General features: G+C 36.5%; 5 protein-coding genes across 6 annotated transcripts; 4 read left to right on the top strand and 1 right to left on the bottom strand.

The window, feature by feature from the left end:
* Position 1: 1 nt before the first annotated feature.
* LOC129872119 (probable mitochondrial-processing peptidase subunit beta, mitochondrial) lies at positions 2-7,321 on the bottom strand. The gene is made up of 9 exons (XM_055946997.1): positions 6,507-7,321; positions 5,404-5,568; positions 5,142-5,279; positions 4,899-5,050; positions 4,690-4,798; positions 3,728-3,826; positions 3,569-3,634; positions 383-490; positions 2-256 (listed from the first exon to the last, which is right to left on the bottom strand). Exons 1-9 carry the CDS (start codon positions 7,170-7,172, stop codon positions 170-172), a joined length of 1,590 nt encoding a protein of 529 aa, XP_055802972.1. The 5' UTR covers positions 7,173-7,321; the 3' UTR covers positions 2-169.
* A 6,359-nt stretch (positions 7,322-13,680) lies between these two features.
* LOC129872942 (UDP-glucose 6-dehydrogenase 3-like) lies at positions 13,681-16,674 on the top strand. Its single transcript, XM_055947901.1, has 2 exons — positions 13,681-13,818; positions 14,940-16,674. The coding sequence occupies exon 2, from the start codon at positions 14,962-14,964 to the stop codon at positions 16,405-16,407; it is 1,446 nt and encodes a 481-aa protein (XP_055803876.1). The 5' UTR covers positions 13,681-13,818; positions 14,940-14,961; the 3' UTR covers positions 16,408-16,674.
* Positions 16,675-17,967: 1,293 nt separating this feature from the next.
* Positions 17,968-19,770, top strand: LOC129873946 (zinc finger protein ZAT4-like). The gene has a single exon (XM_055949144.1). The coding sequence runs from the start codon at positions 18,200-18,202 to the stop codon at positions 19,571-19,573; it is 1,374 nt and encodes a 457-aa protein (XP_055805119.1). The 5' UTR covers positions 17,968-18,199; the 3' UTR covers positions 19,574-19,770.
* An 811-nt stretch (positions 19,771-20,581) lies between these two features.
* LOC129874826 (BAG family molecular chaperone regulator 8, chloroplastic) lies at positions 20,582-22,576 on the top strand. Its single transcript, XM_055950196.1, has 2 exons — positions 20,582-21,444; positions 21,526-22,576. The coding sequence occupies exons 1-2, from the start codon at positions 20,809-20,811 to the stop codon at positions 22,270-22,272; spliced, it is 1,383 nt and encodes a 460-aa protein (XP_055806171.1). The 5' UTR covers positions 20,582-20,808; the 3' UTR covers positions 22,273-22,576.
* A 474-nt stretch (positions 22,577-23,050) lies between these two features.
* LOC129874517 (pentatricopeptide repeat-containing protein At5g39350) lies at positions 23,051-26,228 on the top strand. 2 transcript variants are annotated; one of them, XR_008762911.1, is made up of 2 exons: positions 23,051-25,634; positions 26,069-26,228. XR_008762911.1 is itself a non-coding variant. In XM_055949809.1 (1 exon), exon 1 carries the CDS (start codon positions 23,197-23,199, stop codon positions 25,237-25,239), a length of 2,043 nt encoding a protein of 680 aa, XP_055805784.1. In that variant the 5' UTR covers positions 23,051-23,196; the 3' UTR covers positions 25,240-25,745. The 2 variants fall into 2 exon arrangements, 1 of the variants encoding a protein (XP_055805784.1); XM_055949809.1 differs by lacking the exon at positions 26,069-26,228 and having other exon boundaries at positions 23,051-25,745.
* Positions 26,229-27,189: the final 961 nt, after the last annotated feature.

Genomic DNA, 27,189 nt, shown 5'->3' on the forward strand with positions numbered 1-27,189 from the left:
ATTATTGAATATAGGCCACTTATTTTTATAGGAAAAAACTACAAAACCGTTACAAAACCAGAAGGTATGTAAGAAGAGGAATTAGAAAAGTAAGACCTATATATCCAAGATCGGAATGGTCGAGCGAGGTGTGTAATTGTGATGCATTACAACTCAAAAAAAAAATCGCCTAATAACGGAGCATGTAGGTTCTACGCCTGAACCAGTTATAATCAGGTAGAGTCTGGATAGGCCCCAACGCGGATATAGCAACATCCTGCCAAAATGAAGAAAAGAAATACAAATTGGTTAAAACTCAGAAAAGGAGATCAAGGAAAAATGACTTAACACAATTGTTTCATAGCAAGAGACTCCCAAGTCTCAAATATTTTTTGAATCCTACCTGGTCAAAGATAAATCTGTTTGCAACCCGTTTGATGGTGCTAGCATCCACGGCATCAATCCTTGCAAACAGCTCTGTGACGGGAATCCTTCTGCCATATGTGAGTAGCTGCAAGAAGGAGAAAAGGGAAATGCATTAAGCAAAATGATCTTAGTTTACAAAATCACCAGATCCCATTCCCAACGAAGTCAAGCTTACATAAAATATATTTTTTCCTCATATTGGAAGGGGTGAGTTTTATCAACCTATGTTCTCCACTGACAAGCAGACGATGCAGTATGCTTCACTTCATACAAAACACAGATACTTGATGACACACTCAAACTTGTCAGCAAACATAAAACCAAAGAAAAGGCAGATACTTGAACATTTGGCTTATCATATTACAATTTTTTCTAACTCAACTTGAGCAAAGGGGCTATGGTTTAAGAACTATTCCTTTTTGTTTTCCATTTTTTTGTTACAAGGTCTGTTAAGAGCTATTTTACCAACAACCAACTGGCAGCAACACCTTTCAGCCTTCATTTTGTTCCTATCTATTCAGACATTAAGCAAGCATAATTACGCTGCTTCTTACTGTTGTACTGCACCACCCAGTCGCACTACCTCTCACAAAAATGAACTTTATGATCCAAATATGGTATGTGTATTGCTGCTGATATCGCTATAACACATGTTTATATTTAGTTGCAGCGACATATTGGTAGTAGAAGCCGTAATAGTGGTGAAGAGGATCTTTCTGGCATTGTGAAATATTGAAATTCAGAATCTATATGCAATAATGGATCAAACTACTGTCATCATCTAGGGTAGTGCAGTGACATTAGTTCGCTATGGCACAGTTCAACTAAAACTGCTCTAAAAGTAATGAAGTTCAAATAAAATATCCTCTTCACTACTATTATAGCCCTCGACTTGGATCAAGTAAAGTGCATCAAGGACGAGGAAGGTGAAGTGTTAGTGCATGAGACCTCTATTAAGCAAAGATGGCAAGCTTACTTCCACAAACTCTTAAATGAAAAAGGGGACCGAGATATTGTTTTGGGGGAGTTGGGGCATTCTCATAGTCTACAGGATTATGGGTATTGCAGGTATTGCAGGTGTTTTAAGGTTGAGGAGGTTAGACGTGCTATTAGTAGGATGAGGAAGGGGAGAGCGATTGGGCCCGACGAGATTCCGGTGGACTTTTGAAAGAGCACTAACAAGGCAGGTTTGGAGTGGTTGACTAAGTTGTTTAATGTTATTTTGAAGACAGCTAAGATGCTCGATGAATGAAGGTGGAATACTATGGTTCCATTGTACAAGGACAAGGTTGATATCCAAAACTGTAATAATTACAGAGGTGTCAAATTGTTAAGCCACACTATGAAGATATAGGAGAGGGTGGTGGAGATAAGGGTGAGGAAAGGAGTGTCAATTTCAGAGAATTAGTTCGAATTCATGCCAGGGCAGTCAACTACTAAAGCAATCCATATTATGCGGAGACTGGTGGAGAAATTTAGGAAAAGAAAAAGGGATCTTCATATGGTGTTCACTGATCTTGAAAAGGCTTATGACAAAGTTCTGAGGGATATTCTCTGGAGGTGTCTGGAGGCTAAAGGTGTTCCAATAGTATATATTAGGGCGATAAAGGATATGTATGTTGGAGCCAAGACTCGGGTTAGGACGGTGGGAAGCGACCCAGAGCACTTCCTATTGAGATGGGACTAGATCAGAGATCTGTGCTGAGTCCTTTTCTTTTTGTCCTAGTGATGGATGAGCTGATACGGTCTATCCAAGAGGAGGCTCCATGGTGTATGTTATTCGCGAGTGACATAGTTTTGATTGATGAGACTCGACACAAAGTTAATGATAAGTTGGAGGTTTGGAGACAAACTCTGGAGTCCAAAGGGTTCAAATTGAGCGGGACCAAGACAGAGTACATGGAGTGCAAATTCAGTAGTGCGATGGATGAACAAGGCATGGAAGTGAGGTTTGCTACTCAACTTATCCCCAAGAGAGAGAGCTTTAGATATCTTAGGTCCATCATCCATAGTAGTGTGGACATCGACGATGATGTCACGCATCGCATTGGGGCAGCATGGACAAAGTGAAGGCTTGCATCTGGAGTCCTGTGTGATAAGAAGGTGCCACCAAAACATAAAGATAAATTCTACAGAATGATAGTTAGGTCGCAGTTGTTATATGGTGCAGAATGCTGACCAGTCAAGAACTCTCATGTTCAGAAAATACATGTTGCGGAGATGAGGATGTTGAGATAGATGTGTGGACATACTAGGAGTGATAAGATTAGGAACGAGGTTATTAGGTAGAAGGTGAGAGTGGCCTCTATGGCAGACAAGATGAGAAGCGAAACTGAGATGGTTTGGGTATGTACAGAGGAGTTGTGTCGATGCCTCAGTTAGGAGGTGCGAGCGATTGGATTTGGGGGTTATACGAAAGGGTAGGAGTAGACTGAAAAAGTATTGGAGAAAAGTGATTAGACAAGATATGGCACAACTTTATATCACCGAGGACATGACCTTAAATAGAAAGGAATGGAGGTCGCGTATTAGGGTAGAACGTTAGCAGGGGTAGAATCTTGTCTTGCCCTGTGACGGTTTAGGGTTGGTCTTAGGTCTAGGCGTGCCAGTATAGTTGTGTTGTTATTGCCCTTTGATTATCACTTTATTTTGTTATTGGTATTGTTCTTGTCTTGTAGAACTTGCATGATATGATCTGTATATATACTGTTGCTCTCTCTTTTTTTTGGGAATGATACTTTTGAGCCGAGGGCTTTCGAAAATAGCCTCTCTATCTCAATGAGGTAGTGGTAAGGTCTGCATGCACTCTACCCTCCCCAGACCCCACTTGTGGGACTTCACTGGGTATGTTGTTGTTGTTGTTTTTGTAGTACTATTATAGCCTCTATTTCAGAATCTTTAAGGTCATAGAATGATTAAATTACATGAAGCAGTTCAGTGTCTCTTTTATGCACATATATGGAGGTGATACAGAACATTCTTCAGCAAACTAATAATGTGGGAGAAAGGAAACAAATTCCATCTGCAGCGACTTATCCATGATACAACTCAATCCCAACACTCCTTCCCCGAAAATACAAGAAATAACAGAAAGAAAAAAGACTAATTACAATCATGATATAACACACGTGTCCACCCACAGAATCAGATATCAGAATAGTACCTGACGCCCAATGTCTTCAGCAACAGGACTAGTTCCATCAATGTGAAGCATGAGAGAAGATTTCAACTGCAAACCGGTATTGGTAAGTGAGAAACAAAGAAAAACAACAGGGGAAAATTGACAACTAAACCTGACCATCAAACATTAAGTAACACTAACCTGGTTGCAAGCACGAGTCACATCAGCATCCGAAACTCGGTAGCACAATTTGCTTATCTCACGCATAATGCAGTAGGACAAATCACTCAAACAATCAGGCTGAAAATGAAGATTCCCGTTGAGATAAAACTAGAATTATTCACAACCATAAAAAGGATCACAACACCAACACCTAATCATATTTATTTTATCTTTAGAGAAAAAATCTGCTTGTCTTAAGAACAAACAAATAAATTGCTCAGTTTATACTAACCACAATATCTCAAAAAATCCAAGCAGATCAGAACTACCTTGCCTAATATAAAACTAGAATTATTCACAACCACATGCCAGTCAAAAGGATCACAATACCAACACCAAACCATCTTTTTTATCTTTAGAGAAAATATCAGCTTCTTTTAAGAACAAATAAATAAATTGTTCGGTTTATACTAGCCACAGTATCTCAAAAAATCCAAGCAGATGAGTACTACCTTGCCTAACATATAAAATGCATCAATCCAAAACATGAGCAGCAGATGACATAGAAGAAGAACTACTTCACTCCACATTCGACATACAACCAATATAACACTTAGAATACTTTTAAAGCATATTCAATAATCTAGACTCCATTTTAAATCATAGTGAAATAAGAACACAGCTGGAGGATATAATAAAAGGTAAATTTGAATATCTAAACCACGATACAAGACACAACGCATTAAAAACTTTACATCTAACTCTAATACTCTGATCAGCCAAGCAAGAGCTTACATTTATTGCAGCTCTTCAGCATAAACAACATATTCACCCCTCTCAGACTGTCTCCCTGTCCCCCTCTCTCTCACACACACACGTGCGCGCAAGCAAAAAAATGAGCAAATTTTATTTAATGGAAGAAAATGCAAGGAAAATAATGTAACATATCATCATATTACATCCTTTTCAACAGAAGGAACACAAGTTGATAAGATTTTTACCTTTGCAACAGCATACACGCCGAACAGACCAGTATCCTTATAGTTGGTGTTAAAAGCCATCATGCTCTCAGCTAGTTCATTAATGCCAACGCTTTGTGCCAGATCGGAACTGCAAATGATTAGGAAGTCCCATAAAAAATCATGAGGCAGAGAACCATAGACATGCTTGCAATGACACAGACTGCAAAAAAAGTAGTGATACAACTCACCCCATGTGTTTCCCTCCTCCGGCATTTTTATTCCAAGTGCCCAGCATTGATTGCATTACCATCAGCGGAATGGTATCTGGATCAGTCCAAGGTGCCCCTTGAAAAGCAACAGCAAATTGTGCCAATGGAATGTCATCATCAATTACCCTAACCTGATTTTGGTAAAATGATCAGCACAAGAACTGTATTCTAGTGAAAAAAGCACCATGAAGGCGTGAACGAACCCTTATAAGATAGGCATACCTCTGAACCTGTAAAAATTGCTGGTTCTCTGGCAACCAATTCTGAGGCCGTAGTCGGATCAGTTGAAAGTTTAGTAAATTGTTTCTTAACTTGATCAACAAATTCTTCATGTTTAACAGGCCCAGAAGCAACAATTACCTATTTTAATATCCACGGAGAAGGTTGAGAGTTTAGACAGCAGATGATAATATTAAAAGAACCAAGTTTGAGCTAACAAGCAAGACAGACTTAGAAAAAGAAGATGAAATCATTTCCAAAATACCATTCTGGGAGCGGTATAATGTGTTGATATGTAGTCCTTCAGATGACTTCTGGTGATTGTCTTTATATTCTGGGCAGGACCAAGAATAGTCCTACCCAAAGGTGAGTACTGGAATGCAGTTGAATGCAAGTGGTCAAAGATGACTTCCTCCGTTTGACCTTCGACCTGCAAACAGATAGTGATAAAATACGACTTCAGAAAACATAACACACTTAGCTCTAGTATGTACAGACATTTTTGCATCAAGAAAGCTAAGTTCGTACAGGCCACAGCTGCAATAAAATAGATAGTTGAACTAAGCAAATGGCAAAATATTGAGACTAAACATTCTGACATATGAGTGCTCAATTATTTATTCGAAAAAATAACGGGTTGCTAATTTTCAGGTTGTATATGATACAGGCAGCATGATAGATTTCATCAGCTCACTACAGAAGTAACTTTTAGGTTCTGTGGAGTTCCCTCTCTTTTGTTTCCGTAAAGAGGAATATCCTTTCTTTGTAAGGTCAACTTAATGCACGGCCATTTCATTTCATTTATTATGTCCCTTAACCTCTCAAATAAAGAGATACCTAGTGGTTAATACTGCACTGTATCAACAAGGGCAACTACCTTAAGCACAATAATCCTAAAGAAAATCTTAGGATATTAATCAGTAAACCATTTTGACGTCTACCTGCCTGCAACTGTACTCAAATACTAATGGACTGTATACTTTCATAAAACTGAAGAAGCTAGAGGTAATTTTAAATGAAAGTAACAGAAAAACGATGTAACAGTTAAGTCGAAACCTATTAGCATCCAGGGACTCAACAAGAACGTAAGTGATCTTGAATTTTAGAACAGGGCTTGTGCGAGTTCTTATCCTACGTTAGCTCAATGAGGGTTTCTAGGTTGGCGGTTATTGTTAAACCAGTCAGTTTACCATGAATAGGCCGATTAGTTGTTGTTAACTTAGTTTTTGGCGATCAGCTTGCTGGTTAAGCTCCAAGAGCATGCAGATAGTAATAGAATATAATATAGGGTGCTTGCAGCTCATTGACAGGGAAGGAAAAAACAGCAATCTTTATATTCAGAGATAAAAGAATACAGAAAAAGTGCACCTCCTCCATCTCCCTAAGAATGACATCACGTTCACGTTCAATTTTTTTCTCTTCAAACTTGGAATTCTGAAGTATATCAGCCAAAATATCCAAAGCTACAGGGACATCCTTATCCAACACCTTAGCATAATATGCTGTTTGCTCCCTGGAAGTGTAGGCATTCAAATGGCCACCCATATTCTCAATCTCTTCCTCCATCTCCCAAGAAGTCCTCTTTTCAGTACCCTTAAAGATCATATGCTCAAGGAAATGAGCTGTTCCGTTAGTCTCATCCGTCTCAAACCTTGACCCTGCATCAATGAATACCCCGACAGTAGCTGTCTTGACAGCAAGATTAGTCTCCGTGGCCACGCGCAGTCCTGATGGTAGTGTAGTCACACGTGTCGAGGGGAAGCTGAGGATTGATGTGTGGTCGGCCAAGGTTGGGTGTGGTGAGTTGTACTGAAGGAATCGGGAATCGGGATTCTCGAGTCTTTTGATCTTTTGTTTAACGTCTTCAGCCAATCGATCGTAGTTCATAACATCTGGGGGTGGCGGACCAGTGGCCGGGGCGGGGGAGGATGTGGCGGCGACAGCGGCAGACGACGAAGATAGACGTCCGAGTGAATGGGATGAGGTGAGGTTTCGGGACCGGCGGGCTAGGGTTAAGAGCTGCCGGATCGTCATGGTTATGGCTTCTGAATTGAGCTAGGGTTTGTTCAGGTTCCTATACAAGGAAAGAAGGAAATGGGAACGAAGATCAAGAAAACCAAGACTAACGAGGCACGCTCTGGTCGACTTACGAACGACGCCGTATTTGTTTCAGGGATGATGTTGTTGTTGCTTTTTTATGGACTTCCCACACGATTGATTCGTTGTTAGGCCCATTAGAATCTCTTTCTTAAATAAGCCTATCATATTCGAGAAAAGACCCAATAAAGTCTCAGAAAAAATTCACAAATAGCCACTTTCAGGTTATGTATTCATAAGTAGTCACTTCCTGAAATTTCACGTCATGAGTGGTTACTTTCAAAAATATGATTTTTTTTATTATTTTTTTTTCAAAAAATATGATTGAGAATGAAATGAAAAGTGAATAGTTGGTTACTTCTCAGATATATTATTACTAGACGGGCATGGCCCGTGCTCCAACATTTTATACTTTAAAGTCCCCAATATTTTATGCTTCAAAGTGATGGAGATACGCAATTATAAACATTTGCAACTTGATGCGAAATTATGACGTATAAATACTCAAGTTTACACCAAAGAACACCTTTATATAGGATTTTAAACATATTCACAACAAAATAGTACCAGTAATGCCTAATAAAATTGTTTATCTAATTCTCATATCTTAAAATTTAAGTAATTCGTGAATTGAACTGTTTTAACCGTTTATTATACGTGTCAATTCATCTTCTTCTGACGAACTTCATCCATCACAATTTTTTTTGGTGTCTCCCTCATTCAAAAGTTGTAGAGTTTTAAGTTGTAGTTAGATTTTCACTTTTAAAATTACTTATTTGTAGTCATTGTTTATCAAGTTTTGCACAACCAAAATCACAAGTTCACATGTACGCACAAAAACAATATATCTAGAATGCAAATCTCTTTTCTTTCCTTTCATATAGATTATTACACTTGACATGAGATTTTCAATAAATCAAATTCAACTATACCTTCAAGGAAATAACAAAAAATGTAGGTAGCTAAAACAAATTCTGATCTAAATCATACACCAATAAAATTGAAACTGATATTAGATATTATGAATATCCAATATACAATTGTCATCATTTCTAATAAAAAGAGACAATGAAATGGACAACAATACAGTTTGCTCACGTTCATCTTTGGATCTTCAAAGATAGATGATCTCCATAAAAAAATTAACGATTTTACTTTGAAGACTTAATTCAACCTATTTGTTTAGAATAGACAATTGCAATCAAATAAAAAAAATACAATTGCAACCAAGCACATAATTAAACGTTTTCCCCTGTATCTTTTAATCGCACATAACAATTATGAGTCCAGATATTATACCGTACGGACAAAGCCTTCATTCTATCAACACAAGAGCATCATTGATTACTCTACTCTACAATAATATTCTCAACTATGATTCTCCAATCAATCAAACCATATAAGAAAAAATAATCACCACAAAAAAAAAATACTCCACCTATTTATTTTCTTTTGTTCACGTGAATTAACAAAACACATGATATAAAGTGACCCAAAATTCCATCAAAAAAGAGAAAAATAGAGAAAGTAGTCGAACAAAGAGAAGAAAATATCTCAATAGAAGCAACGAAGAAATGGGCATAGAAAAACAAATAAGAAACGATATAAATCGGGAAGAAAGGAAAAGGAAAGCTTATTATATGCACACATATAAAATCAAATATATATTCCTTGATTAAGCTCAAACCTAAAGGAGACAATAAATAAACAAACAAATTTTTTAAATGCAACTGCTAATTGAGTGAAATTTGAAACTGTAGTTGCACTACTGATTTTTTCTTGCCCAACTTCTAGTTAGCAAACACTTTATTTATATAAAGTAAATATAATGCAATTAAATTATGAAAATTTCGTAAAAAAAATAAATATACAAAATGTGATAGATAGGAGAAAAGTGAGAGAGATTGAAGAAGAAAAACAGGTGTCACAAGATTCCTATGTATTGAGCCAAGTGTCCAATATTTACTCACGTGTCAATGTAAAAAGATATATGTGTCAATGTAAAAAAATTATGGTCTGTCTAAATTTATGTACAATATATGTTGCGTTTAGTACAACCAGCTGATGCTTTGTTTGTCCTAGCCTTGTTGGCTTTTATCAAACATTTTATTTCTCTAAAGTAAATACAGTGCAATTAAAATATGAAAATTTCATCAAAAAACAAAAATACACAAAATGTGATAGATAGGGAAAAAGTGAGAGAGATTGAACAAGAAAAACAGGTGTCACAAGTTTTCTATGTATTGAGCCAAGTGTTCAATATTTACTCATGTATCAGTATAAAAGGGTATATGTGTCAATGTAAAAAGATTGAGGTCTGTCTAAATTTATATACAATATACGTTGCATTCAGTACAGCCAGCTGATACTTTGTTCGTATTGAGCCAAGTGTTCAATATTTACTCACGTGTCAGTATAAAATGGTATATGTGTCGATGTAAAAAGATTGAGATCTGTCTAAATTTATGCACAATATATGTTGCATTCAGTACAGCCAGTTAATGCTTTGTTCGTATTGAGCCAAGTGTCCAATATTTACTCATGTGTCAGTATAAAAGGGTATATGTGTCAATGTAAAAAGATTGAGGTCTGTCTAAATTCATGCACAATATATGTTGCATTCAGTACAGCCAGTTGATGCTTTGTTTGTCCTAGCCTTGTTGGCTTTTATCGAACACTTTATTTCTCTAAAGTGTCGCAAGTGAGAGAGATTGACGAAGAAAAACAAGTGTCATAAGTTTCCTGTGTATTGAGCCAAGTGTCCAATATTTACTCACGTGTCAGTATAAAAGGGTATATGTGTCAATGTAAAAAGACTATAGTCTGTCTAAATTTATGTACAATATATGTTGCATTCAGTACAACCAGCTGATGCTTTGTTCGTCCTAGCCTTGTTGGCTTATATAAATGGGTAATGTGAAAATATAAATGTATGCCTCACCAAATAATTATCTGCCTTGAAAGGTAAAAAGACCAACACCAAATAGTAAAGGTGTGCAAAAATCAGTTTAACCAATTTATTGGTTTATCGGTATTGGATTACTGGGTTAATAATTTTGTAATTTTTTTTATTGAATTATCGGTTCAATTTTTGATTTTGGTTAATGGTTAAATCGATAATCCAATAAGATTATATTAAAATTTTTATTTTACTCATAATTATATAATAACGATTTTAACATTTTACCAATCCTATTTTAAAAATTTTTGTATTAATTTCGACATAGGCAACACAAACTAACCTCCCTACCTCTCTATTGCCTTCCATTTTCTCAACACAAACTAGTATTACCTTTTTTCTTCTCAATTTTATATTTGATTGTGACAAAGACAAATGATTAATATTGTTTCCGCAATTTATTGCATGAATTTTAGAAATTCGTGTTACACTTCTATTCTTATTACTATTTCTATTTTATGAACATTGTGCATTTTTTCATCGGTTAAACCAAAAAAATTGAATTGTTAAAAACTAAAAATTATTTAGTCGAAAATCAATCAATATACATCTTATTGATTTGATTATCAATTTAATGGGTTAACAAATTAAAAATTAATAATACATAAAATTAAATCAAATATTAAATACGGACAAAAGTGGAAATGTCCTTTCGTTGACTAGTGGTCTAGAAAGTGGCTACCCAGTCCAAATTTTAGCATGAATTATTTTTCGTTTGATTTGCAAAATTATATTGTTGGGAGTGAAACTTACATTTCACTCAAAGGCCATTTCCCCGTTTTACAAGTTGTGCCCACCACACTACATGTAGATCGAGTACCCGATTCTTTGATTTGAAGTTTACTTTTCCCGTAATTAGTGTTAAATGGTCAACCGAAATCATCAAGGCAATTGTAGTTACAGCTCAAAAAATAATCATCTGCTATTAGATTAATTACTTCACCACATTCTATTAATGTGAGATTAATTTTATGAGATATTTGTTATCTTCCATCAATATATGTATTAGGTATTTTTATACCGTATCCATCAAGATTTGGAAAAAAATAAAAAGATTTTCTTTCGCTAGATTTAAACACGAAATCTCTTAATTCCCAATCCACTTTAATATTGGCCAATTGACCACACTCTTGGATGTATCAAACTCTTAATGTATGTGGTGATCTTTCTTTTTGACATGCTACATTTTCTTTTCATATACATATTGTTGTGTTTAACTTTCATGATTTTTAAAAATTGTGTCTATTTATCTATTTAAATTTAAAATTATAGAGAACGTGTTGAATAATCGAAGATCTCAAGACTTGTAAGAGGCCAGGCTTAGCTCCTAAAGATAGTAGGATTAACTGGCTTAGCTTAGATAAATGTTCTTTAAACTCATGCAATATCTTTCTCGCCTTATCCTACTAACAGCCTATGAATGTGCGCTTGTCGGAAATCATCTTCAATCTTCGATTCCTAGTGCGTTGATTCGAGAACAAGCTCACTTTCGTTCGCTTTCTGCTGCTCTTGCAAATGCTATTGCTACCTCCTCCTTTGCTCCTTCGATACATGCCTGGTCGAAATCTTGCTTTATTTATATTCTTCCTGAAAAGGTCATACTTCTGCTCTCTTTCTTTCATCAGTCATTTTGACTATGAGAAAACTTTTCATCAGATAATCTTTAGTTCTTTTTGTAGTCTGGACATAAATGCCACTAGGTCATCTATGATTTGCATCTTCTAAAGCCCTTTTTGTGTCTTTTTTTTATTACGTTATGAAATACAGAATAAATGGTGCATAACAAAACAACGTCCAATAGACCTAAAACTCTATTATATGAAACCGACTTAACTAAAGAGCTTAAATGACTCAGAGGATGAGTCCAACCTTAAATGTTTTGTATCATATTAACTTTCTTATAACTATTTTAATATTTTTCTACTATTGTTTGATGATGTAAACAGATTATTAGTAGCAGTATTTGGTCAAGAAAGACAAAGGACAAGACTCAAAACAAAAACAAATATCCTACTAATTGAATTACTATTCCCACCATCCCAAAATAGTTGTCAATGCTTTTAAAAATATTGATTTTCTTGTCATTTTTCAAAATCAAAATTAATTATTTTTATATTCTTGAAATAGAATTATCTCATTTCGTTCTTGAATAAATTGCAATTTATTGGAAAAGGTAAAGGTAAAATAGTAAAAACTATTTTTTATACTTATTTTTTTCATGGAACATGCAAAAGGAAAATGGGATAATATATGACGGAGGGACGATATCTTTTAACTTGATTACCTAATTTGGATCAAGTCCAATATATAAAATTTTGAGGAATACCCATATTAAAGGACCACGAGGGTTAGTTCACTTATACCTGTTTCTTTTAATTATTAATTTGTATTAATGCGAGGTTCAAAACTTATCACAAAAATATACATATTTATGGCAATAATGCTGACGTTGGGGTTTCCTTTTAGTTAGAAAAATAAACTTTACTGAAAAGTCAGTAGGATTCCTGATTCGTCTTCACTTTTTCGTATTTTTTATGCATGATTGTATTAAATTAATGTACTTGTATAAGGGTGTTTTCTAAAAGTGTTTATTATTTATTATTCTCAAACAATTTAATTTGAATAAGGAAAACAACAAGCAAAATTGCTAGCGTATGGAGTGAAATTAGGCCATTCAAGTAATAGTAGAACCAAAATTTTCATTAAGAAATTTAAAATATAAAAAGTAAATATACGGAGAGTCCAAAAAAAAATTCAATATCTATTATATATACTAAATAATAATTTTATTTATCTATAAAAGATATAATTTTTATATTAAAAGGATTTGGATAAACCCCTCTACCCTTGTTAGCTCCTCCCCATTGGTTCTCAAAACCGTGGTGCACCTACCAGGAAGGGCAGCACCAGTGCCCTGCTTTGACAGTGGTGCTTGCATTTGTCAAACCGCGTGGGAAATATATAACCAATCTCTGCTGGCTTACACCCCAAACTATTCCACCTTCCTCAATTGACTAATTCCAATTCTTTTATTCTCTCCACTTACAAGTATTCCATGAAAAGTAAAATTTTAACTCAATAAGAAAAATTTGACTCAAAGATATTAATAAATTTGAAATAGGTAAAAACTTAATTCCACCCGATAATTTTACCATAGGTCTATACATATTTTTCATTTAACGGAGATTAAATAACGTGTAACATCACTTTAATTTTCTTACTAGGAATTACTAAGGTTAAAGTTAATAATTAATGTAAAACGTTCTTTATCACTTATCAGTAAAAAATGTATGTACCATTCTAGTTAAAGGCTATTTTGGACAATTAATCAAACCCGCAACTGACGAATACATTGTTCGCTTTACGTGTGGAGGCATGTCGTTGGTCTCTCCACATCAGTGCTGAAAACGTGAAAAAAATACCATTTATTTATTTACGAATTTTTAATTTTATTTTCCGCTAAAAGTTTCCTTATTAAAGACTCCTCACTCTTCTCTCACATAATATTACAGATCTTAGATCTGCAACTACTATATAAAGGACGTCCCCGCCCTCTTCTCCTTCACAACACACTAACAGATCCATTTTTTCCTCTTCCAGTTTCTCGTAAAATTCATCTCAAAGGTATGAATTTTCGAATTGCTTTTCTTATTTCCTTCTTAATTTCAGCTGCACTCTTTGCATTTACATGTTTATGTGTATTACATCGCAATCATTTTTTTGTTCTCAGCTTGTTATAATTGTTCGATTTTATGGATCAAAAGTTGTGAATTTTGTAGTATTTTTAACGCTAATTTGAGGAAAAATGATGAATTATACGATTCGGTGTATTGCATCGCAAGCATTTATGATTCAGCTTGCTATATTTGTCGATTTCCTGATTTAGAAGGTGTGGATTTGGTGTGTTTTTGAAGGTTAATATGAGGAGGAAAAAATTGATTTACACAACTCGGTGTATAACATCGCAAGCATTTATGATTCAGCTCGCTATATTTGTTTGATTTAATAGATTCAAAAGTGTTAATTTTGTGGTATTTTAAAGATAATTTGAGGAAAAAACTGTCTTTTTACATAAATGAATTGTTAGATTTTGATTAGATCTAGTGTTTGCTCAGATCATTCAATGATGGATCTGAAATATGATTTTTAGTGGATGATCTGAATGTCTTTGTATTAGATCTGGGCTAGATCATGGTTACTGAATATCATTTCCTCTTGCATTTGTTAACTACTGTGTTGAATTAGGGACGTTGGCCTTATTTTCAGTTGTTTGAGAATTACATATCAGGTTGAGTTTTGAAATTCATGTTAATGTCATCCTCTGGATGTAAAATTTCTTCTTCCATTTTACTGTTATCGTTGGACATGACATGCTTCAAGTGTATCCTTGTTTAGGAAGTCTTATCTTTTGTATGCATTTTCTTCTTTTTTCCTCTGCAATGAGAAATGCGTGAAACAGAGTTTTCTGGTTAGGTGCTACATTTAATAGTTCAGAATGTAGATCTTGTGGTAAGTATTGGGCAGATAGTGTGATCGTGGTGTATGCTCCAATCATTATTTTCATTATGGATGTCATGATCGGACTTAAGCATTTGCTGAAGGGGTTAACTGTTATACACACGTTAAAGCTTGTAGTTTATCAGTTTATGCATATTCTCTGATATGTTGTTTGTTGGACATAATGGATTTTTCCGCAACCTTGAGAAGTCTAGCCTCAGAAATATGTGAACTTTTGTCTGTTACAGAGTTAAAAAAGAAAAAAGGAAAATGGTGAAGATTTGCTGCATAGGAGCTGGATATGTTGGTGGCCCCACCATGGCTGTCATTGCACTCAAATGCCCCACGATTGAAGTGGTCGTTGTTGATATCTCTGTACCTCGCATCACTGCCTGGAACAGTGACACGCTTCCCATCTATGAGCCAGGCCTTGAGGATGTGGTCAAGCAATGCCGAGGCAGGAATCTCTTCTTCAGCACAGATGTGGAGAAACATGTACATGAAGCTGATATAGTTTTTGTTTCTGTCAACACTCCTACCAAGACTAGGGGTCTTGGAGCAGGCAAGGCTGCAGATCTTACCTACTGGGAGAGTGCAGCCCGTATGATTGCCGATGTCTCGAAATCTGACAAAATAGTTGTTGAGAAATCAACTGTTCCAGTAAAAACTGCTGAGGCAATTGAAAAGATTTTGACCCACAACAGCAAGGGAATTAACTTCCAGATCCTCTCAAATCCTGAATTTCTTGCAGAGGGTACCGCAATCGAAGACCTCTTTAAACCTGACAGGGTTCTAATTGGAGGCCGGGAAACTCCCGGAGGCCAGAAGGCTATCCAAGCATTGAAGGATGTTTATGCTCATTGGGTTCCTGAAGCCAATATCATTACCACCAACTTGTGGTCCGCTGAGCTCTCAAAGTTGGCTGCTAATGCATTCTTGGCACAAAGAATCTCTTCTGTGAATGCCATGTCAGCTCTCTGTGAGGCGACAGGAGCAAATGTTTCACAGGTGGCATATGCTGTTGGTAAGGACTCAAGGATTGGTCCCAAGTTCCTCAACGCTAGTGTTGGTTTTGGTGGATCTTGCTTCCAGAAGGATATCCTGAACCTGGTTTACATTTGCGAGTGCAATGGTCTGCCTGAGGTTGCAGAATACTGGAAACAAGTTATCAAGATTAATGACTATCAGAAGAGTCGTTTTGTCAATCGCGTTGTTGCCTCTATGTTCAACACAGTCTCAAATAAGAAAGTTGCAATTCTAGGTTTTGCTTTCAAGAAGGACACTGGCGATACTCGAGAGACCCCTGCTATTGATGTATGCAAGGGACTGTTGGGGGATAAGGCTAAATTGAGCATATACGATCCTCAGGTGCAAGAGGACCAAATCCAGAGAGACCTCGCGATGAAGCAGTTTGACTGGGATCATCCCCTTCACCTCCAGCCAATGAGTCCCACAACCATGAAACAACAAGTGAGTGTTACTTGGGATGCCTACAATGCAACAAAGGATGCCCATGCTGTTTGCATTCTCACAGAGTGGGATGAGTTCAAGACCCTTGATTTCCAGAGGATATATGACAACATGCAAAAACCTGCTTTCGTTTTTGATGGAAGGAATGTTGTGAACGCTGACAAGTTAAGAGAGATTGGCTTTATCGTCTACTCAATTGGTAAGCCACTCGATGCCTGGCTTAAGGACATGCCTGCTGTCGCTTAAGAGCCTTACTTTGCTCGAGTGGCTTGTTTTGGTCTTAAAGATATTAGTTATCAGACAATCATCATCTGGGATTCTTTACTATTTTTTTACCACTTCAATTTCTGTTTCCATTTTATCCATTGTAGTCATAAGACCACCATCGTCACTATCTGAGTTGCATGTAAGATGTTCTGTTTCTTTTGTATTGATGATACTTCTTTTATCATTTACTTGTCATGTCGGACGATTTATTTGTTCGATTATGAAAGGTATTTAAGTTTTGAACCAGATTCTGGTAAAGTTGCTGCCATGTGACCAGGAGGTCACGGGTTCAAGCCTTGGAAACAGCCTCTGGCAGAAATGCAAGGCAAGGCTGCGTACAATAGACCCTTGTGGTCAGGCCCTTCCCCGGACCCCGCGCATAGCGGGAGCTTTAGTGCACCGGGCTGCCCTTTTTTTGGTGTGCTTTGGTGCTCTAAGCAAGCTAAGATCCAACGACTCATTCGTTCTCAAATGGGCCTAAATCAGAGTTTCGTGATTCTAGTTATCTGCGTGGCCAGAAGAATGGGTTTGAAAAAGGGAAATTTATAAATGTACTACATTAAGAAAATATTTACTATTTATAGTAATAATTTTTTTTTCACTAAACACTTACAATACAATTTTAATACACATTAGCGAGAATAATTTATAAAACTCATATAATATAAGTTTTATTCATGGATAATTTATTTATCACATACTTTAATACACTTATAATACATTGTGTCAATTTCTTACCAAATAATTATAATATATTTTAAAATACTTATAATACATTTATATTGCATGCATAATTCACTTTTAATACATAATAGATATATCATAATATTGCTATATTTTGCTATAAATAGTAATAAATAAAAAGTATCGCTAAAATCAATAATTATTTATTAAAAAATATTTTTTCTAATAATTTTTCCTTTGAAAAATATGATAAGGCGGAGAAAGACCCAACTTTGTTTTGAACCTTACTGAGAATCAAGTTGATATTCCGGATCACAAATATAAACGTATCTCGAATTTAAACTCAACAAAGTTCATTTTTTTAAAGCTTTTTAGCATTGATTGTCAACCTATTAAGCAAATTTAGTAAAAAAAATTATCGGTTGTAAATTAAAGTTCACTCTGCCCATGTGAAATTTGCAAAGTCAAACCGACTTCAAAACCAATTAAAAGAAAGAAGTTATGTAGGTACGTTGACCAGCATCTTAAATATAATTTAACTATGATGATTAAGACTAGTTTGCAATTGCAATACACAACTCCTCATACTATTTGGACTCTGTTAATCCTATTTCTTTTTAGTGGCGATCAAAAAGTCAAATTTTAATCTTAAGAACTTGATCTAAACTTAAATTTTCTTATTCTTTTTGCCCTTTTTGTTCGATTCAACACAAAAGAAAGTATCACGTGACAAAATCTTCAATTGCATGTAAGGCTTTCTCCTCAAGAATTCAAGAACTCAATTTCTGCTTACTCTTCAATTGGTTAGTTTCTGAGTATATATACCCCCCCCCCCCAAAAAAAAAAAAAAAAAAAACTCGTAACAACCCATCTTCTCCATTTAGTTAGAGTTCGACTCAGTTTTATGCTTTAGACAAATGGAGAATCGGACTTAAAAAGGGTTTTCTTTTAGCTCAGAATATGCAGTTCCCATTACTGATTTCTTGATTTTGCAAAACTTTTGAGCTTTCGTTTTAGTGCGCTATTATTCTTTCAGCATTTCCTACTGATTTTTCTCTTCAAGATTGATTCTTTTTACGAACCCCAAATGGAAGAAACACAAGAACACAAGTTTAAATGCAAGTTTTGTGACAAGAGTTGCGATAGTGGAAAGTCATTGGGAGGTCACATGCGGGGTCATTTAACCTTGATTTCAGCTGCAAAGAATCAGAAAGAAGAAGCTGATAGAAAAATGGGTTCTGAAGAAGAAGAAGAAGAAGCTGCAAATACCCATGAAGATTTGAGCATTTCAGAGCAATCTGATGGTAGTATGAGTCAAGAAAAGGACAATAATATCATCATTGGTGATGATGGTGACTCAATTGGTTACGGTTTAAGAGAGAATCCAAGAAAATCTTGGAGGGTTTCTGATTTAAAGAATTGTTCTTTGGAAACGACAAATATCTGTAAAGAATGTGGCAAAGAATTCCCCTCCATGAAAGCTCTGGCAGGTCATCTGAGGACTCATTCGAAGAAAGGGGCTGAAAAATGTCATATTTGCGAGAAATGTGGAAAAGGGTTTGCTTCAATGAGGGCCCTTTTTGGTCACATGAAAGTTCACTCGAAAAGATTAAGGGTTGATAATCAAGATTCTGAATCAAAACAAAGTTTATCGGATTTCGACGCTGTTTGCCCTATTCGGAAGAAGAGATCAAAGATTAAGTACAAGATTGATGCAACCTCTTCTTTTTCTGGTTTGAATGAATCCTCTTCTGCAATTAGTGAAGTTGATGAAATGGAAGAAGCTGCTAGGTGTTTGATGATGTTGTCATCGGGTGTTACGGACTGGGATGAATACATTTCGATTTCAGAGAATTCTAAAGATGAGAATGTCATTCTTGAAAGTGAATCATTTCACTGTGCTAAGGGGATTTCTGCCGATGCTTTTACTGTAAATCATTTGTCTCATACTGTCTTTTCTGATTCTGGCTGTGTTGATGGTTATGAAAAGAACTATGAAATTGCTGAATTTTCAGACAGGTTGATGTTGATCAACACTGAGATCACGAAGGTGTGCTACTCTACTGAAATGCAATTTGAGAATGATCCAAGCTCATCAGTTGTAATGGAGGATCTTGCTTTTCTGAATTCTTGTTCACTCAAAAATGCAGGGCTGAATATGGTCAATTCCCAAATTGGAGTAAGTCCTGATCCTATCAAAAGCAAGATTCACAAATGCCCAATTTGCTTCAAAGTTTTCCCATCAGGCCAATCTTTGGGAGGTCACAAGAGGGCTCATTACACTGGATTCACTGGAAGCAAAACAAAAGAGTCTATGGTGAAAAAATTGGATGACCTTACTGATAATCATAAACCTTTTGATCTAAATAATCCTGTAAATACTGTGGATGGAGGGGAAAAAGATGTTGAGCTCAAGCTTTGGTGGGTTGGAAGTGGTGACGCGCTGATGATGTCGAGTTGAGATAATTCATTCTCAATTTCTGCTCTGGAGGTTTAAGAACTAGACAATTCATGATTCTTTTTCATGCTTGAATTTCATCATTGTAAAGATAGTTTTCTTTCTTGGAATAGTTAAACAGTTGTATAATAACACAGGAAAGATTTGAGTTTCCAGTTTGCTGCCTAAACCATAATGAGAATGAGGTATACAAATCACGACATTACTGTTTACTTCCTGTTCATTGCATTCTTGCATTGTACATATTTTCCCAGGGCAACAGTGCAACTATGAATGTCTTTATCACTTTTTAACTCTTGTGGGGGTAATTAGTGCTATGGGTAATTCTTGTTGTGGCTACTGTGCAGTCTAGAGGTGGATTTAATATGTTGAGTTGGAAAGAAACATATTGAGATGATGTTCCTGGATTATATACAATATTAATGAAAAAGTAGCATCTGGCCTTTGGTGATTGTTAAAACAAGTTTGATCTCGGCTCTAGCGTCCTTCTCTCCTTGTGGTTAGAACTTGGAAGGCGATAAAATTAGTCTTTCACTTTGCAAAAGGAGTGTTTAACTTTGACTTCAGCCAAAAAGACTATGTGCTTCCATAATACTCCACTGTTTGAGTTCATCAGGTGTTGTATGATATTTGGTACAAAGATACTTATATGGATGAGGTATATAAGAAATGACTTTCTTATTTTCTTCTTGTTATTTCTGCTGCCTCTTTTTTTAATTGTTATTATCGCCTGAGCCTTAATAGAAATAAGATTTGTGTACAATTTACCCTTCCATGAACCCACACTAATTTGTTAATGTTGTAATGATTTCTGAAGCTTAGATTGAAACATAGATGGACTTTTTATTTCCATAGATGAGAACTCTACAAATCAAAACGATTTGAATATTCAAGTTTTAGTTATCAATTGACTGAGATAAGAACTGCTGTTTTGGGCCAGCTTGGTGCGCTCGCTATCGCTTTGCACGTGCTTGAGAAAAGAATAATTGATTTCAAAAAAAATTTTAATTTTAACTTTGAACGTAACACATGACATATTTAATATACATATTTATCTTTTCTTAATTAATGTCAAATCAAAATAAGAGAAAATAAATCGAGAAGTTTAAAAGTAGACTAAAAGTTAGGACAGTACGGTAAAAGTGATGGGATGAACCTATCAACAACGTCTTTTTCTAACATAACCAAAACGTTGAACCAAACAGTCTTCACTTTCCCCTAAAGATACCTTTCAGAAAATGGCATCTCACCATCACTACAACCACCCCTACCCTACGGCGGCCGCCACCAACCCCACCACCCCCATCTCCACCATCTGTTACTGCTACTCTTGTCACCCCACCCCTTCACCATACCCCCACTCTCCAACCCCAAATCCACACTCCACTCCCCCTTATACCCACTACCCCCCTCCACAGCCTCACTTCTGTGCTTCCCATCTAATCCCACCACCACCATCGCCACCCTCTCATACCCAATGCCAATGTGAATCCGTTCACCAAAATCATCACCATTTTCAAGAATTGAATCATCAAGCCAAAAAAGTAACAGACCAACAAACCCAACGCATTGTTACATCTCTTCTCCGTCGGATCGCTGCCTTAGAATCTTCTCTCCACCGGGGATCCTCTTCTCCTTCTGTTTCGTCTCGTTCTCGTCAAACCTTACGTGATGCTGCAGCGCGTACTATTCAGACTCACTTCAGAGCCTTCCTTGCTCGTAGATCGAGAACCCTTCGGCAGCTGAAGCAGCTGGCTTTCATCAAAAAAGCTCTCTATGTTCTCAAATCGTCAGTTTCTGGTAAAACCCACTTTGATACTCGAGCTGTTTCTCACAGAGCCACGGATTTACTTGTTAGACTTGATTCTATTGAGGTAATTAAGCTCTAATTGCAATTATAAGCTTATTATAATAACCCTGTTGGGGAAATGTTGAAAAAGGGCTTTTTTTTGTAGGGCGATGATCCGTTAATCAGAGATGGTAAAAGGTCAATAAGCAATGAATTGACTCGGTTTATGAAGGTGATTAATGGGGTTTCCATATTCTCAAGTAGAGTAGTGAAGAATGTGAGAGGTGGAAACAAAGCTAAGGTTTTTTCCAGTGACCGCAAAGTAGAATTCGACACAAATCTTGACGGAGCCATTGATAAGTTTGTTGCATCAGTGAAGGAATCTGAAGAGGAGGAGGAGGAGGAGGATCACCAAAATCCTAGATTCTTTGATACTAGAAAATCTGGTGTTTTACGAACTAAGGGTGGTGGTTTGGCCAGGAGTCATGGTGGGGTTAAACCCAAACAAAAGAAATCAGTGACCTTTGCAGAGAATGGAGATGCTTATGGATCTTCCCATAGTACCATGGAGCCTGCTTCAATGGGGAATGTTAATGAGAACGAAGCTTTTGATACTGAGAAAGAGCTGATAAAAAACCTTAGCAAAAGAGTTGAAAAGCTTGGCATGGCATCCAAAGGTTGTGAAGGTGATGAGGAAGAAGATGGAGTATCTAGTGGAAGTAGTGATAATGAAATGGATCCAAGTTACATTTCAAGAAAAGATGGCTATTATGAAAGGAATGTGAGAGATGAGAATGATAATGAGCACGAAAATGAGAGTTTCGTGTTTTCAGCACCAATGCCTGTGAAGATGGAAGCTAGAACTGCTGATTATATCAACAGGAAAAAGGGTGTCAAAATAGTTAACAATTGAATAGGGGTTCCCAAAAAGATCAAGATCTCCTGCAGGTCCTGTTGAGCATTGACAATTAGGTGAAAGTTAGGCTTCTGCAGTTCTTGGGAATTGTTTGTAATTGTTAGTAATGATTGTTTAGATGAGTATTGTTAGGTTGATATGGGGAGTTCATCTGTTTTGGAGTACTAATTTTTTGGATGTTTTCTTCCGTCATTGTGGTTATGGATGGTGGAGATCTTTTGGGTGTAATGACCCCTTGTTCTGGGGTCTTTAATGATGATTGTTGAAGAGTTAAAAGATGTCACATTTTGTTGTCCCCAAAGTTTGAGCACATTTTATTTCTATCTTTTGTTGTTAAAGAATGTCGAGGATGCATAACAAACTTACATGTAATCAGCTCAAGAAAGTCAAAAAGGTTTATATCTTGAAGTTCAAGAAGGGAATCAATCTATAAGTTAATCAAGAGATTCAAAAAGCCTAAAATACCCAAATTCGATAGTTTTCATCTGTGAAATATATGTCCTAGTTGATAATATTATCCGTTGAGCTTTCATCGGATAACTTGCAGATTGATCTGAAAGAGAACCGAAAAAAAAGAATTACTTTCCTTTAATTTATATGAACTTTGACTATAAATTTTCCGTGTAAAACCTTCTCTCTCTCTTTTTTTTTTTTATCGAAAAAGGAACTAATTTGTGCCATTTATGTTAAAAAGCTGGTTAAATTAATTTTGGATGAGCAAAAAAGCCCCCCCCCCCCCTCCCCCCCTTTTTTTTTTTTTTTTTTTGCTGTAAGGAGTTAGTATATTAGGACTTAGGAGCATTATATTTGTTTTGTAAATAACCATCTAGTTCAACAAACAAGCTGACCTACCATAACCGAATAGTCAAGACCAAAAACAAGAAGAGAGGTCAATTGCTTGTAGCGTTGAAAGAGTAATTCATGAATGGCCCATCTTTGCCATTGTCCAAGAAATTGACGCACCTTAAACGAGTCGTTGAAACAACTGTCACAGCAGCAGAGCAATGCAAATCTCTCTTAGAACACTGCGCCAAAATCAAATCTTCAAGAACCACCAAGGGAGTCCATGCCCATACCATCACTCTTGGGCTCCTTCAATCCATCAGCTCGGCCCATTTGCTTTCTCTCCTGACAGCAGCATATGCACTCTGTGGTCACACTTCATACGCTCGCAAAGTGTTCGATGAATTGCCTCAACGAACTTTGCTGTCATACAGATCTATGATAAGAATGTACACACAGAAGGGGTTCCCTAACGTTGCGCTTAAACTCTTCGGGGAAATGCTGCGATCGGATAAACACAAGCCTGATAGGCATACATTTCCATATGTGATTAGGGCATGCAGTGATTTGTTCTTACTTCAGCAGGGTGTTGTTATTCATGGGTTGACTGTTATAAGTGGGCATATGTGGGATACTTTTGTGGGAAATTCACTCTTGTCCATGTATATGAGTTGTGGAGATAAAGAGGGTGCTAAGAGGGTCTTTGATGCAATGCAGGTAAGAACTATTGTGACCTGGAACACTATGATCAGTGGGTATTGTCGAAATGATAGTCCCAAGGAGGCCCTAATGATTTACAGGAGAATGGAAGATGCTGGTGTTGAAGCTGATTGTGCCACCATGCTTTCCGTGTTGCCTGCGTGTGGGTGTCTGAAGGACTTTGAGATGGGCAGAGAGGTTCACACACTGGTTGAACAAGTAGGTTTTTGGGACAATTTGTCAGTTCGGAATGCTGTCGTTGATATGTACGTCAAGTGTGGAAGAATGGATGAGGCAAGGTTGGTTTTTGAGAAGATGATCGATAGAGATGTGGTGACTTGGACTACAATGATCCACGGGTTCATTTCAGATGGTGACATAAAAAATGCACTATGGTTTTCTCAAAGGATGCAGCTTGAAGGTGTAAAGCCGAATGCAGTAACTCTGGCATCCCTTCTTGCTGCATGTGCCAGTTTGCCTCATTTGAAGCTTGGTAAATGCCTGCATGGCTGGGCTATCAGGCAGGACCTTCAGGCTGATGTTAACGTAGAAACTGGCCTTATTGACATGTATGCTAAATGCGATTGTTTTAGACTTGGCTATCAGGTATTTGCAAAGACTACCAAGAAGAGGACTGTCCCATGGAATGCAATTTTGTCTGGGTGTCTTCATAATGAGCTTGCAAGAGAAGCGATAGAGCTTTTCAAGTTCATGTTGTCAGAGGCTGTCAAACCTAATGATGCAACCCTGAAAAGTGTACTTCCTGCATTTGCCATTGAAGCTGATCTCAGGCAAGCGTTGAGCGTGCACAGCTATCTTGTAAGATCTGGATTTATTACAAGAACTGAGGTAGCTACTGGTTTAGTTGATATATACTCGAAATGTGGAAACTTAGATAATGGTCACAAGATCTTCAATGGGATACCCAAGAAAGAAAGGGACATAATCTTATGGAGTACGTTAATAGCTGGTTATGGGATGCATGGGCATGGCGGAACTTCTTTGTCACTGTTTAATGAGATGGTGCAATCTGGGGTCAAACCTAACGAAGTCACTTTCACCTCGGTTTTGCATGCTTGCGGTCATGCTGGTTTGGTGGATGATGGTCTTTGTTTGTTTAATTTTATGCTTAGAAATCACTCTGGTAGTCTTAGAACAGACCATTATACCTGTATGGTTGATCTTCTTGGTCGAGCTGGCCGACTTAAGGAGGCATATGAACTTATTAAAACTATGACTTTTGAACCAAGTCATGCCATCTGGGGTGCACTACTTGGTGCCTGTGTGATACATGAAAATGTGGAACTGGGAGAATTGTCTGCAAGGTGGCTGTTTAAGCTGGAGCCAGAGAACACAGGAAATTATATACAGTTGGGAAAGATCTATGCTGCAGTTGGAAGATGGAAAGATGCAGAGAATGTGAGACTTTGGATGAATGAAGTCGGACTAGTAAAGACACCAGCTCAAAGTGTCATTGGTTGACAAGTATGTGATTTCTTTTAGTTTCCTTGCAAATAGAGCCAAACGAGAGCTGGAGGGTGAGGACAACATCCGAGAAATATGTAACAATAAGATGAAAGCTAACCCCATTAGTCTCCGGTGGTGTTTATAACCTCCTCGATTTTGCTATTGTAATTATATTTCTTCTGTGCTCCTCATACCCGCTCAATGTATAATTGCAAGATGGATTCATTTTATATAATCGGTCAATCACAACTGTTCATGTGCTGAGATTGAAGGTGGTTGAAATCATCATTTAACTTCAAGAATTCACATAGCTCGAGTCACTATGGCAAGAGAAGGCCTGAAAATTAATTGTGATGCCTATTGGCGAGCAACCGGAAGTCCAAGTTTTTATATATTTATTTATTTATAAGGTACGATTGTTGCTTTCCTTTTCTATAAGAAAATGGATTTAAGACTCTTGATGATGATTCATTAAGCTACCTGCCAAGGTAAGAGTAAGGTGTACATTCTACACTCCCAGACTTCACTTGTGGGATTATACTAACTATGTTGTTGTTATTGATGATGATGATTCATTAAGCTAAATGTATATCAGCTGGTACACTAAACTAGTAAATGGCCAGTTAGGGAAGGGACACTTTTCTTAGTAGCAAGTTTAGACACCTAAATGAGGTGACCTCAAAGATGTATTGCTGTCAGCATGCTATTTTGAAGCAAGAAAATTGACAACATCTGCTTCAGTAATCAACCTCTTTTCATAACTTTGTCCATACCTTGCTAGCATTTTGTGAAAGCCATGTGCTTTGCATTATTTAACACGATAATGGGATTATTCTGTTTGCAGGTCCCGCATGTTACTATGCTAGTTGGAGGGGTTCAAAGGCACTTCCATGTTAGGAATGTTTGGTTTAAAAATAACTGCTTGCACATACTTGTTTACATCAAATCAAACAATTTAACTATAGCTATTTCAAATTAAACCGAGAATATATATCATTTTAAAGGATAAAAGCTATATGCAAAATAACATGTATTGTATAAGAGTCATTTGTTTGATACGAGTGGATTTATGGATTTATTATTAAAAAAATTCAAGATATTTTTTTTGTTTTCTAGTATGAGTGAATTGATTTATAATTTTTTATTTTTCAAAAATCTTTGTTGTATTCTAGTACGAGGGGGTTTCTAGTTTCTTCTCCTTTTTCTTTCCCTTCACCTTGTTGGTATCAAATTTCATGTTTTCCCTTATAAGTAACCCTTTCTTCTTTATTTTAAGGGGAAAAAAGCAACGAAACCTTAATCAGGTGAAAAATTTAGGCCTTTTACATGGCGAAGAAGATAAAATGTATGTCAACAAATTCTACAATTTTTTCGGATGATATCACAATTGAAATATTCGCTAGGCTTCCTGTAAGTCTTTTAATGCGTTTTAAGTGTCTTTCTAGATTTTTTAATTCCCTTATATCGGAATTATATTTTAGCGATATTCATCAACATCGCTCTACGCGGCTGGATGAAATCAAATTCTTTGTGCCAGAAAGTGATGGTTTTTATAGCATAGAGACGAAGAAAGATGGGAAATTGTCTAGATGTAATTTTGATTTTCAATACAACTACTTATCATACGACTGTTGAATCTTATCTTTCACTATATTATGGATGTTCATATGTACTAGGTTACGAACCAGAATAAAAGAAGTATAAGGTTTTGATGACACTCTGTGTTACAAGAGAGCGCACAAGAAATTGGATTTTCACTTTAGGAACAGATAAATCGTGGAAAGAGTTTGATCGTGTGGCTTATTACTCACTTGAAAGGGAACTTTGCGTTTGTGGAGTTATCTATATATTGGATTGCTCGAATACATTCATAGTTGCATTCGACCTTAAATCTTAAAATTTCAAATTTATCCCGTTGTGGAGTGCTTCACATCATCGGAAAGGTGCTTACGAGTTGATACAAGT

The sequence above is a fragment of the Solanum dulcamara genome, chromosome 11, assembly GCF_947179165.1.
Source record: "Solanum dulcamara chromosome 11, daSolDulc1.2, whole genome shotgun sequence".
NCBI lineage: Eukaryota > Viridiplantae > Streptophyta > Magnoliopsida > Solanales > Solanaceae > Solanum > Solanum dulcamara.

Excerpts from the sequence above, each read along its gene's own strand:
- LOC129872942 (XM_055947901.1), top strand. The coding sequence starts at position 14,962 with ATGGTGAAGATTTGCTGCATAGGAGCTGGATATGTTGGTGGCCCCACC.
- LOC129874826 (XM_055950196.1), top strand. The coding sequence starts at position 20,809 with ATGGCATCTCACCATCACTACAACCACCCCTACCCTACGGCGGCCGCC. Across the intron at positions 21,445-21,525 it reads TTAGACTTGATTCTATTGAG|GGCGATGATCCGTTAATCAG; the intron begins GTAATTAAGCTC and ends TTTTTTTTGTAG.
- LOC129872119 (XM_055946997.1), bottom strand. The coding sequence starts at position 7,172 with ATGACGATCCGGCAGCTCTTAACCCTAGCCCGCCGGTCCCGAAACCTC. Across the intron at positions 4,799-4,898 it reads GGAGGAGGGAAACACATGGG|TTCCGATCTGGCACAAAGCG; the intron begins GTGAGTTGTATC and ends AATCATTTGCAG. Across the intron at positions 3,635-3,727 it reads TGACTCGTGCTTGCAACCAG|TTGAAATCTTCTCTCATGCT; the intron begins GTTAGTGTTACT and ends ACCGGTTTGCAG.
- LOC129873946 (XM_055949144.1), top strand. The coding sequence starts at position 18,200 with ATGGAAGAAACACAAGAACACAAGTTTAAATGCAAGTTTTGTGACAAG.
- LOC129874517 (XM_055949809.1), top strand. The coding sequence starts at position 23,197 with ATGAATGGCCCATCTTTGCCATTGTCCAAGAAATTGACGCACCTTAAA.